Source organism: Ahaetulla prasina, chromosome 5, assembly GCF_028640845.1.
Source record: "Ahaetulla prasina isolate Xishuangbanna chromosome 5, ASM2864084v1, whole genome shotgun sequence".
Lineage (NCBI taxonomy): Eukaryota > Metazoa > Chordata > Lepidosauria > Squamata > Colubridae > Ahaetulla > Ahaetulla prasina.
The window spans coordinates 87,821,135-87,835,113 of record NC_080543.1 but is presented as its reverse complement, the minus strand read 5'-3'; the positions used below and the strand labels follow the sequence as shown (position 1 = coordinate 87,835,113).

At 35.7% G+C, this 13,979-nt stretch overlaps 1 protein-coding gene across 2 annotated transcripts in view; it reads right to left on the bottom strand.

Moving 5' to 3' along the window:
* ANOS1 (anosmin 1) overlaps positions 1 to 12,104 on the bottom strand; it is an 87,088-nt gene extending 74,984 nt beyond the window's left edge. For both annotated transcript variants that reach the window (XM_058186279.1, XM_058186280.1), the window contains exons 1-2: positions 11,718 to 12,104; positions 45 to 92 (exon numbers count right to left, since the gene is read on the bottom strand). In XM_058186279.1, coding sequence (XP_058042262.1) covers positions 45 to 92; positions 11,718 to 11,939 — 270 coding nt within the window. In that variant the 5' untranslated portion in view covers positions 11,940 to 12,104. The remainder of the gene's footprint in view (positions 1 to 44; positions 93 to 11,717) is intronic.
* Between the last annotated feature and the right edge of the window lie 1,875 nt (positions 12,105 to 13,979).

The window sequence follows — 13,979 nt, the reverse complement described above, 5'->3', positions numbered from 1 at the left end:
CACACCCAAAAATATAATGATGAATAAATATGGCAAGCACATACCTTTGAACATTGTTTGTGATTCTGACACCAAACCAAGGAACTATTATTCTGTAGAATAAAAATAAAGAATATAAAGATTAATGGTACAATTCTCATTCTCATTATCTTTCAGCTAGAATTTGATTTTAATACTGGAATAGTATAAATTATACTATTTATACTTGCCTAGATACAACATGATCAAAATATAAATTGTGCAAGAGAATATTTAGTTCACTGCCAATTTTTACTATTATATACAAAGATAATGAAAAAGATGTTGCTCCTGTAAAAGCTGCTGGTGGAATGTATCTTCCGTACTTAAGTCAGTAGTAACAGCCTCTAATTTTAAAATCCTTCTACTTCGCTACATAGACTATTGTCTCAATGATGAAATCTATACTGCACGAATCAAGAAGAGGGCCATGAAAATATTTACATCCTCACATCCTGGACATAAATTGTTTCAACTCCTATCATCAAAACGATGCTATAGAGCACTGCACAACAGAACAACTAGACACAAGAACAATTTTTTCCCGAAGGCCATCACTCTGCTAAACAAATAATTCCCTCAGCACTGCCCAACTATTTACTAAATCTACACTACTATTAATCTTCTCATCGTTTCCATCACCAATCTCTTTCCACTTATGACTGTATGACTGTAACTTTTTGTTGCTATCATTGAGTTAAATTGTACCCTATGACGATCATTTGTGTTGTAAATGTTGTATCTTGATGAAAGTATCTTTTCTTTTGTGTACACTGAGAGCATATGCACCAAGACAAATTCCTTGTGTGTCCAATCACACTTGGCCAATAAATTCAATTCTATTCTATTCTATTCTATTCTATTCTATTCTATTCTATTCTATTCTATTCTATTCTATTCTAGACTGCTTGGTAAAAAACAAAAAGAAGACTCAATGTTGTAATTAAAACCTTCTCATTTATGTATTCTCCTCTACTTTCTTCAATTATGAGACTATTTTTAAGTTATCTATTTTAAATAAACAGACGTTGGAGAAATCTATATGTTATAGTCAGATTGGAGTCAGTATAGATAAAATGCTTTTTTACCTGTTTAAAATTTTTATAAACTGCATGCCCATCTATAAGATTTAAAAGACTATTTTAAATACAGTCAAATATTATAACATAAAATACCTAAACTTTCAAACACATGAATAACAGAGATATGGCTATAAAAAATTCAAACTACTTACAGTAGTGCTGTCCTATTATACATTCATGTTTTATTTGGGGGTATGTCTGTTTTGGAGGTAAACATACAGATGTATTCTTGATACATACATACATGCATGCATACATACATACATACATCCTCACCTCTAGTTTTTGTTAGTTTTATTATTTATTTTGATTTAATGTGTTTACATATTACCAAGCTTTTAAAAGGCTTTTAAATGTTGAACCCATAAAACATAGTAAAATCATAAAAAACAATAAAAACACAAACTACCATAAAGCAATAGGAAAAATTATAGCCATTCATATGATAAAAACTTCTTAAATACATTCAGGTCTACCTAGATTTATTAGAAAAGTTTATACAACAAAATAGTCCCCTCCAATTAAAAACAAAACAAGCTTCAACTACACTTATATCTTTTCCAGACCATATGCTCAGAAGCACATTACATTGTCAGCTTAAAGATCAAAACTTTTTTTAGAATAATGTTCTTATATTTGGCAGCAATATTCATGCATTTATCTTAAGTATATTAAAACGCATGTATAAATAAATGTGAAACATAAAAACTTGAGCAAATCTTATGAAAAGATGGGAGAAGTATAACACTTAAGAGGATGTCATAAATAACATACAGTTAATAAGGATAGCTTTAAGAGTTTTTGTGCCAGCTAAGAATGTTATTATTTCTTTTTACAATATCTGGCCAGTAGAATTGTTAAAAGTAATATTCCATATAAAACAATCATTTTCTTCTGTCATTTTCATATAAGAAATGACAGAACAGAACAAAGATTGCAGTAGCAGAGTAGTACCAATTAGCTGCATTACTTTACAGCTCTAAAATATATTTTCACTAATAAGCACACTGACTGTTATGAGCAAACAAATCACTTAAAATCTTTGCTTGCTCAGATAAGCCATCTTTTATCTTCATTGATTACATAATTGTATGTTTATTACCTAAACCTAAACTAGTTTGATCAAGAAGAAAGCAGTGTTTTTAAATTTAAAGAAGATCTAGTAATATTGAGGTGAGTCGGCTCAATGCTATTCTGGAATACGTCTTTGCGATGTGATTCTCATTTTTAGTCAGCATACTGCAGCTGCAGGTTCTAGTCCCACCAGGCCCAAGGTTGACTCAGCCTTCCATCCTTTATAAGGTAGGTAAAATGAGGACCCAGATTGTTGGGAGCAATAAGTTGACTTTGTATATAAATATACAAATAGGATGAAGACTATTGCTAACATAGTGTAAGCCGCCCTGAGTCTTCGGAGAAGGGCAGGATATAAATGCAAATTTTTTTAAAAAAACTATTTTTGCTTCATGCACTAATTATTAGTCAAAGCATTAATTATTTACTATCTTATCAAGTTATAAAACATATAACAAATATTACTCTTACAACTGAAAATACAAAAGAGCTGGAAGCTGTAGTGATAAATGTCAAGGAGTACAGGAAAAAATAGTGCTATGATTAAATATAAAAACTACTAAATTAATAAAAACAGGTACAGCAATCAGCTTTAGAACTGACAGAGAAGATATTGCAATAATAGATAGTTTCAGTGTTTTAGTATTGTCTGTCAATAGTACAGGAAATAGCAACCAAAAAACATCCCACATAGAAGTACTTAGTGAAAAGCAATAAAGGCCTTGAAAAAATATTCAGAAGCCAAGACTTGTTCATACATACAAAATTCAGAATTGTGCAGGCAATGCTTCTCCTTGAATAGTAAAAGATGAACAAGCAGAACAATATTGACGTTTTTGAGCTTTAGCATTGAAGAATACTCCTGAGACTACAGTATTGTGGATGGTCAAGAAAATAAACAAATGAATTATAGAACAATCCAGAATTCTCATTCAACGCACAAACGGCAAGGCTAAAATCCTTTTATTTTGGATGCATTATGCTCTCTTTAAAAATCCATAATGCTGGCAAATGTGGAAGGAAAGCGAAGAGAACATCCAGCAGCAAGGAGATTGGATTTAATTGCAGCAGTAGTGGATACTGCTACTTTCAAAGAGATTTCAAAGAGATTCTTGGTGAGACCAGAGATTCCCATCTCTGCACAATAAAATAAACTAGAATTCTTTAGCCCATAAGAGGGAGAAACCACTTTTGCAAAATTCTGTAGTACCAACTATAAAAAAGTTATAATAGCTATTTCAGTTATTTCAACTCACTGTCAAATCAACACTAGAAAAAATTAAAATGCCAGAATGAAAATGACATTTTGTCTTGCTTTGCTGGATATCACTGACTGTTTGCAAATCTCATGTAAATGATTCACCTGGTGATTCACGAGGAGCCAACCAATGAAACTTATGCCCATGGTTAAATGGAGGATATTAATTTTTGTGCCTGAATTTGTAGCTGATTGCACCATCTCTTTTTTTTAATAAGTTTACAAAAGCAAAACCCCCAAAACCATATGCACCAAAAATTCATGGCAATAAACCAATAATAATACTAAAACTGTATCTTTGTTCCTCAATGTCCACAGGCAAAAAGGTTAAAAATAAGCTTCAGATGAACCCTCTTGCAACTTCAAAAAATTTATAATATCCTGGTTAGGTACATTAACTGATAATTGATTTAGAATTGTGTGTTTGAGAATCTCAATGATATGGCTATTTACATAATTACTCTACAACCAAGCTAAGAACAGACATAATTTATTGCATTATCTATTGGTTAACATCAAACTTACATTGCTGGGAGGCAAATGAAAGAGAAGAATGAGTTATTAACTGTAGTATTTAAATTTAGCAGTTAAAGGTATTATTGTACTTAACCTTTTTTACTGGTGTCCCAAGTAATCCATAAGGGCCGAGGGATTCTTCTAAATTTATTCTCACAACAATCTTGAAAGATAGATTGGACTGAAATGTAGTGACCAATTTAGAGTCATGCTATCTGCTATGTTATGCTTTAGTCCCAGGTTGTAGAATGAGCCAAAATGATATTTTCATACTCATTAAATATGGTTTATGAATTACAAAACCTGAATTGACATATTGTCAGCCCCACTAGGTAGACCAGAATATGAAGAAACTCCACAGGATATCTACAATTACTTCACTGAAATTGACAAAATCTTGCAAGTCACACTTTTCCTCTTCCTACAGCTTATGAATTAATGAATTAAGCAAGTTATCTTGACATTCTAGACTTCAATCCTTTTTGTCTTGACAATAGAGTCTCTGTATCTCTGTCAATGTCTTCTTCGTTACTCTCTGTGCATATTACATTAAACCAAAACTACTAAACCTTCCTTTGTGGGTCAGTATCTACCACACAGTGGTGGGTCCCAATCAGTCAAATCTTTGGATACTGCAGAATTGAAATCATTTTAAATTAATAATAGCAGGGATGGAAAAGATTTGTGTGGAAATCAATTCCTTAGAATTGAAATAAGCAATTCTAAGAGATAAACTAGGATAGTATTTCCATAAGATAACTTCTTGTTTTATCATTCTTAAATATTATGTAGTTTTTTTCTCCAAAATGAAGCTACGTTTATTAATACTCTTTTCAACTCAAGGAAATTGACATACTTTGAATATATGGCACCACTTCTTATCCCTCCATGCTATACATAATAGCACAAGAAGCAGAAAAACATGGTACAGTTTAAAACATTAATCTGACAAAAAGAACATGACTCCTTGGATCTTACTTATTTTCCTAACTTCTGATCTAAGTTTGTTTTCTCGTAAATCAGTCTTCCTAAATCTTGCATTAAAACTGAATGTGAGTCACCACACAAATAAAAAAAATCAAACAAATTAGAATCACGGGAATCACCTGATTTCTAATTTTAATAAGCTACTTCTCAAAATGTAAACTCTGAGAACTCAATTGAATTCATGGTGTTCTGTGCCAAGAATTAATAAGTGAATTCATATTTAGTCAATTAGAAATTGCCTTATGTCTTCCTTATGCAAACATGGATAGAAAACCAAGAGTTCTTTACAGAAATATACTTTGGATTATTTCCAGAGGCATGACATACCCCACTGACACAGCTCTGTTTTGAAAAGTGTGTGCACCTAACAGCTAATCAACATTTATTAGGTAGCATTTTTTCTTCCCTTTTGTTCTCTGCCACAGTCCACAATTCAAAAGTAGAAAATAAGAATGTATAAACTATATTACATGTGTGCACACCGGATCAAAACAGTAACACTGTTTATTATTTTCTTTACCACACTGAAATCTACAGAATAGTCTGTCAAAGCATCCAAGTGCTTCCAATTGCAATCTAGTTGTCAGCTTGCGTAAAGGCATAAGAATAAGTATCATTACATTAACCTATGTGGAAGAGGATAGTTTTAGTTGTAATTTTCACCTAGGCTCCAGCACAAAATATCAAAGGGATATATATGATTTGCCTACCAATTTCTCATACCCTGTGAAATTGGTAGGCAACCCTTATCATAGTCTCAGTCAGACATACAGTAACTAGGTGGAAAGCAGACAGAAGAAAGAGGAATTTAAAAGGGGAAGTAGGAGGTGAATTAACACTAATAAGTTCATGCACATCTAGTTTTTTAATATATATTTTAAGAAGTATGGCAGTTTTAAAATAACATACGGGAATTATGAACCACTTTGGCTTGAACTCCCTGGTTACAAAAGTTCAAAACCAAAGGGATTTGCTTTGGACAACCAAAATGGTTTAGCCAATTTCTTGTATAGATTAGGAAACTAACATTTTATTGTTAGAGTAGACTGGGGAGAAACAGAAAAGGAATGGAATAAAGAACCTGCCAATAGTAATTTTCAAGCCATTTTAAGTTTATTGGAAAAAGTGCTTTGGTTATCAATGTCCATCCCTCACCAAGAAAGTTTTTTCCCATTGAGGATTTCTTGCCAGAGGATAACTTTCAACTTCTACCGTGTTTTTCCAAAAAGGCAACCCACCTTGAAAAGAAATCCGATCACACTTTTTAGTGCATGCGATCAAATTAAGCCCCACCCACAAAATTAGCCCTAATTAAGATCCCGCCCACCACAGGATGCAGGGGATGCAGGGGCAAGGCACACAGGTAAAAAATAAGCTAGACTGGTGATGGTGGGGTGGAGCTGCTCTACTTACCAGGCCTCGCACACCCCGACACCTGCCTCGTCTTCTTCTGTGGCCGCTTCTTCTGCAGCGGCTTACTGCCCTTTGCACACATCGCCCTGGCCTCCATTTTGCTTTCAGATGCCTGTTGGAAGGCATCTGCAGCTGATAACAGAGTTCTGGATCAAAACACACTGTGTTTCCCTGAAAATAAGACCCGGTCTTATTTTCTTTTGATACACCCCCCCCCAAAAAAACAACAACTGGCTAGGGCTTCTTTTCAGGGATATATATATACATATACATATACAGACAGACAGACACACCGTATTTTTTGCACTATGAGATACATTTTCCCCCCAAAAAAAGTTCCGGCTAAAAAAAAACACCAAAATGTTATCCTTAAATCCTTAACACCATTTAATATATCAGGTGGACTTATCAGCTTCACCACTTCTACAAGTTCAAGAAATTGTATATGGCAAATACACAGTCCATCCTAATATCAAATTCTTTAGCTATCCAATGTTATAGCCAAAAAGGAATATATTCTAAGTCCAAAGACAAAGTTTTAACAATTTAATGTCAATATTATATAGGTAGAAGATTCTTAATATGTTGGGAGGTTGCAAATACAAATATTTCCTACAACATGGCAAGAACATGTTTATTGGCATGCAACACTAATTTAGCTTATTTCCTTCTCATTTTTCTCTATCTCTGCCTGCTTAAAGCTCTAAGTATCAATTACTACTCACTGTCGCACAAACATATTTTACTAATGAAATCATACCCTGCTTTTCTTACTAATTAGAAAACAACACGAGGTTTAGTCTTATTTTCACTTTATAGCCAAAAACAGTTACTGTAACATATTTTGAACCTGAAAAATCAGCCTTAATAAACAACAAAATGTGTACTGGCCTACTTTAAAAAAGATTATTCAACCTTTCTTAACATTCTTTGAGACAAGCTTACTACTATTAAACTCTGAATATGCTAAATCAAAGGCTGGTGCAGATAATTCCGAATCCCTCAGGACACAGAAGGAACACACGCATCTTGTATTTCTTCCTGAAAAAGACAATTGCTCCTGCTATTCAGTTATTTCAAGGGCTGGCTTCCTTTAAAATATGAGACAGGTAGTGAATGATTCTGCTTGGAATCATTTACACTTTAAAGACCTTTGAAACTACTGTGAAAAAAGAGCAATTGCGAAGTCATCTTTGTTTTCAGGGCAAAACAATGGTGTGCACACCTGCTGAACCTAATAATCTCTTGTTCATCAGAAACAGAGTCTTTATTGTATACATCTTACTACTCTTCCCTTACTTGACCAACTCTTAAAAAGGGTAATACTTGCTACTGCTATCCATTTGCATTGAACTATTGTTGTTTCATGTTTTAAATGTATTTAATAATTTAGTAATAGAATTTGTTCACAAGTTACAGTTAAAAACAATGATGGCCAATTTACTGACAGAAAAAGAGACTAGCTGACTATTAATAGTTATTAAGTTTTAACAGAATTTCCACCATTTTCTACCCAGCTAATTAAAATGAAATCACTATTATTTGGAAACAGTTTTGTTTCAGAATGAAATGTTGCCAAGAAAATATCCACATTTCTGTAGGAAATGTAAAAAACTTTCTGTAGGAACAGGCTGATGGAAGTTACCTTTTTTAACCAACTGTAAAACAAAGAGTTGCAACCAGCTGACAGCAGTTAAAAAAACTAACTGCCTTTCAATATAATTAATTGTAATTAATTATTTGTATATACCTGATGAATAAAATATATGCTCACAGAAGTCAATTTCTCATTTTACAATCCAGCATATTTTTGCTTATTTAACTGGATTTCTAATTTATGTATGTATGCAGTTCATTCATGAAACAAAATGTTTTCAAAGATGTTTATCATTATCTTTATAATGATAATACCACCTGAGTCTACACAAAAATCTCTGTTTCTCAGGGGTGAGAAAACCATTTCACAACCAAAGTAGGAATTTTCAAGACTAGGAACTGAATGCCCACATAATTACCAACTCAAAAAGTCAGATTGTTGTTTCAATACTCAACTGAAATTTCTATAGGAAGTATTCTACGATGCTATTTTAATCATTATTCTATGAAACCCAAACATGGCCTTCTATGTCACACCACAACCTACTTTTTCAAAAAAAAAAAAATCTAAGCCTCTTAAGTTAGAAATGTATCTTATCATTGTCCATACTAAACTTTTTTTAAAAAAAAAGATGCATTCCAAGTGGATAGAACAATTATTTCAATCATGAGGATAGTAGGTTGTAGCACCGTGGCATTATCAAAGAAGGTGAAACTAGGGTTTGCAATAGTTTTAATAGAGGTGTGATAGAAGTTGTTTTATGTGGGATGTGTAAAGATTGGCATGGAAAATTGTGGGGACTTATTTGATGTGTTGAAGCTTGTTAAACCAAAAAACCAGAAATCATATCTCAGGCTTTTAAAGTTTGACACAAAAATTTTAAAAAAATGATTTATGGGGTGTTTGGGGCTCTAGCAAATTCATTAAAGTTGATCTGCCATGAAAAAATGAAAAAAATGTATCATGAAGATTCTTGCTTGATATTTTTTATCCCCATTAACAATATGTACCAAATTCAAGAAAATTATACAACCTAATCATTATGATTTAGAAGCTAAAAAAATATTTTTTAAAGCTGTAGTGTTGTGCCATGAGATATGTCACATAAATGCCAGGTATGCCAACTTTATAATACTGTAACTGCAACTGTGGTCTAAAAGTATTACTGTAGGAATCCCAATTTCCCCAATGTTTAAGCCCATTTCTGAATATGGCGGTTCAGGACATGTATGCGTAATAGCTGCTGACATCATTGATTGAACATATTACAATAAGCTTGGAATGCACATAGCTAAGGCCTCTTATTAAATAAGGAACATTTATTCTTTTCTTGGATTTCAGTATATCATGTGAGATGAGAGACTTCTCTATTGTGCCACTTAATTCCATGAAACAATTGAAATCCCACCAGCAGAAGCAGATTCACAGATATGTACAGTATATAATATCCAGTGACATTACTGAATATATTTCTGAAAGGTTTTGTTCTCTAACAGCAGATTTTGGAAAGATGGAAAAACATCCCAATGGAATTTAGTGGGGCTTTTCAGTTGAGATGTTTAGGATGCACAGACAATGAATGTGTAACAAACAACTGCAATTCCATTTTGTGAAGCTGGAGGTGGAGAAGATGCGATACACAGTTTAAGTAGGGTTAGGAGCATCCAGAAAATCCTAATCCTCTTTCACTTGCCCAATATGATCTACAGAAATACACGAGCACTGCGCCACTTAGTTACTTTTGAAATTTCCACAAAACATAGTAGAAATAATATCATAAGTGCATATACAAGAATGGGGGAGAAAATTATACACTTCAAACAAAAACAAAATGTTGAGAATGAAATCCCATTACTGATCATCTTCCGTAAACTGAGATTTACAAAGAAAATTGTATTTTTCTTTGTAAAAATGCAATAGTTACATCTTTTTATGTTTCACGTGTCACTAAACACTATGCATACATGAATGCTGAAATAGAATTATCCCAGCATGATTGTCTGGACACAGAATCATCAAGCCATGTACTAGATTTTTCAAAATAACTCCAAGAACCATGGGTCACCTGGAAAGAGCCACAGGGAAAAAATAGCTTCTTGCTTTCAGGGACCACTTTAAAAACTATTTTTGATGAGTGAATAACCCAATGGTGTACAGACCTGTGCAAATTGTTATACCATAACCTATTTATGTCAATGGAATGAGACATTCTGACCTCTGATTCCTTTGAGAAAAATCAAGCAAATTAGTAGTTAGTAAACTGATCTATTGCTATTCTTCTTACAAATACACATCTATTGAATCCAACAATCACAAAGTTAGGAAAGCTAAGATAACAATGCTGCCTTCTTCCATTTTCAATATATGCAGAAACACACATGCAGAAACATACACACACTAAACGCTCTTTAATGGGATGATAATAGATAGAAATCACTCCAATTAACAGTAATTTTGAGATTCAAGTAATTTACAGGTCTTAAGTTGATGTCTATTAAAAATAGTGCAGAAAGCTATTCATAAAGTTTCTCTATTAATGATAAGTCAATGGATCTTTAATGTTTCTGGGTCAGATACAAAATCACTGCCTTTTTATCACAGCTCTATTAAATCACTATTTCTCACATTCCATTGAACAAGGAGAATAAAATGACTTTATTTCTAAAGTTATGTTATCTGATTCCCAGCAACTGGGAACTGAAAATAAGACAATAAGCTATCTAAACTGATAATAGGGCTTTGATGTATATCAATCAAGTCCATATACAAAATCATGCCATTCTATTTTTTATCTTAAATACTGAAAATCATGGCCACTTTACACATCACATGATGTATCATATTATAAATATTAATTCCAAAAACAAAATATACTCCACCCTTTATTTGGGGAACATGAATGATTATTATAGATCTACTTTAACTAGGCAAGTTTACTTTAGGCAGATTCCAATCAAGGCAATAAGTTTTTACTGTTAAGTAAAAGGGTATACAGGGTGGCAGCTTAAAACTGCCTTCAGAAATGGATACGTGTTCTTTTACACATCTTCAACTTTGTCACTTAAAAATCGTAATTTCCACCTTCACGTTACAAAACTGCTTAAATTTATGTTTTTACCTTTCAAACCACAAACATACCCAGATCGAGCTTTAGCGGTTACAAACGACTAAATTGCTTCGGTAAATCGGCCAACCGCTTCCATACTAATTAAAAGCGGTACTTCCGCTATCAGCGCCGGTTGAAAAAGTAGCCAAGTCAACCAGCGGCGCGACTCCCAAAACAGGAGCAGTCATCCGGTGGGACAGCTCGCTCAGGGTCAAGAGATCAGCCCGATACGACCAGCTTTAAGAAGCTTCTTCGATCGATTTCGCTGGGAAAAGGCAGGTTTGCGAGCTTAAGAAGCGACAAAGTTCAGTGGAAAGCGCAGAGTACCAGCGGCTCAGTATGGATCGACCTGTACTGCTGCGAGCCTGTTTCGCTCCCTGAGGACTCCTCGGGAATAAATTGTGCCGAGTAGGGTCTAATTTCTAGCGAATGCATTTCAGCCCATCCATTTCGTCTTCTGCACTCATAAACGCACCCTAAGCGCTGAAGCACCCAATTGTGACCATCAGCCAAACTGCCGCCTAAGGCTGCGGTCCACCGCCTGCGTATCTCTGAGAACGAATCTCACCGAATTCAAAGGACTTCTTTCCGACTAGACCTGGCCGAGAGGGAAAAGGAGAAGTCGCTCGGTTTCATGAATACGCGTTTGGGTGTTTTTCCCCATACCTGGAAATGCTTGAAAAAGGCGGAGATACGCGTAATCTGCAAGCTGAGACACCTGGAGCTGCATCTGGCTCCATAAATACTGGTGGCGGAGAAGAACTCATCCTGCTGGCGAGCCGCTGCTGCCGTTTCTCCAGCCCAAGCAGCGCAGCCGGGCAGGCAGCCCCAGGAAGCAGTAATCCAAAGGAGAAGAGTCAAAGGAACGCCGGGCTCCTTAAACCCCATGGCTTTGTGCACAGCCGGGTGCGAGAAAAGAAAACAACCCCGACAGCCCTAAACACTCTGCACCGCGTGCAATTGCGCCGTTTCACCTCGCTAGGGGAAAGGGAGGCGGCGGCGAAGCCTCAGCGCAGCAAAAACTCAGGGCGGAAAAAAAGTTCAATCATTCAACTCTTTTCAAACCTCCCCCCCCCGCCCTCGCGGTACTATTCAGCTCGCAGCCCTCCCCTCACTCCCAAGAGGACAAGGGGGTGGGGAAAAGGTGGCAGAAGACTGGCCCATTGGCTAAGGAAGACCGGAGTGACAGGGCGGTTAGGAGGGGCGGAGTGTCTGACCGCAAAGAGGTCGTGCGAGCGGAGAGGCGGGGTGACGGGGTGGGGAAGTCTGAGGTTGTTTTGGGGTTCGCAACTTTCCCTCCTGCGTGCGCGCTGCGCTGTGGCCGGGGGCTGTTGGGAAGCACCTTTTGCACCCCGCGCGCGACACCTGCCTTGGCTCCTACGCGAAGCACGGCACGAGAAAATAAATCCAGCAGACACCCACATTGGGACTAGGGTTATAGAAGCTTTATTTCACCTCTCCACGCCTTTTAGGAGTCACAAAGGCTATTGTTGAGGTCAGTTAGGGGCACCGAAAGCAAATTCGGTATGCGGATTACTTACTTTTAAAATTCTCAACCCGAGTATGAGGCGTAGCCCTTCATTCTTGGTCTTAGATCTTCTCCACGGACACACCCAATCACGGCACAGACTGCTCTTAGGCTGGTAATAGTGCAATAAACCCACATACGCAAGAAACTTGGCTGGAGCGGTAGCTCGTGGCGGCACGCATGAAATTTCCAAGATGCCCGGTTGGAAAAACAACTTTGAATTACCGCCGTCAATCAGATTGACCATTGGGAAATAAACCTGTAGTGTACACCTATGCCCGATGTAAAATTTTCCCACTGAGGCAATTGCCTAAATGGACACATCAAATCGAAACTATGAAGCACTGATTGTTCTTTGAAATCCACTGATGCATAGAACCTATTAGTACTGAGAATCAATTGAGGCATGGTATCGAAAAAATGTTAAACTTGTCATTTTTATTTTTTGTCCTTGGCACTGAAGCCATTTTTTTTCATTCATTATTAAATGAGTACTCAAAGGACTTTAATCACAAGACTTAGAGAGATGAGATAATGTTACAGTACTGGATTTTAATGTTTCAGCATATGGCAAAAAGTAATGATAAAATATTTCATATAAAATTAGCATAGGAATATTTGTATACAAAACTAGCTGAAGTGCTGGTAAATACTTTATATAGTGACAAATACCTAAAATGAGGGTGGCAATCTATAGATAAGGAATATTCCCAACCTCATTTCCCAGCACTGCGCAGCCTCAGTTTGAGAGCAGGGCAGATTTTAATCTTTCCCTCTGCCTCTTCTCTTTAACCCAAAGCTAATTCCCAAGTTCTCAAAAGTTTTCCTATCCTGTCATAAACCATCCTAACATAAAAATGATCTAAAATCATTCAAATTTTAGTGTTAATTTCTATACGATGTTTTTGCATCAGACATTGAAGTAAAAAAAAGAAAATTAAAATACAATAGAAAGTAGGAGAGAGACTGGCTGAGTCAAGGAAGAAGTCAAGTGGGGAGTTAGTCTGGAATTGCTATGTAAGCAAAAGAGGGCATACCCCTCCTTGAATGCAGTTGAACTTTGTCTAGTCTGGTCCGGGTGCAGACTGCCGGTCTGGGGAGATTCCAATGAAATAGGCATGAGCAATAAAGTAGCTAACTTAACTCTTCACTTGTGGATCTGGTTGTTGACGCCTAAGAGAAACCCACAAAATGTAAAACTATTAATACAAATCCTGAGGAAGTCCAAAATCCTAGCCTGGGAGAGATTTGCATCTGTGAAAACTGCCATTGTGTGCTAAAGCAAAGAGGCTTTTGGAAATGGACATATTTTAAGAAGAGAATATGACCAGATATATTCATATAAAATAATCAATCCTACAAGTTGCCTCTGCTATATAAAATCTTGTTTTTATTCATTT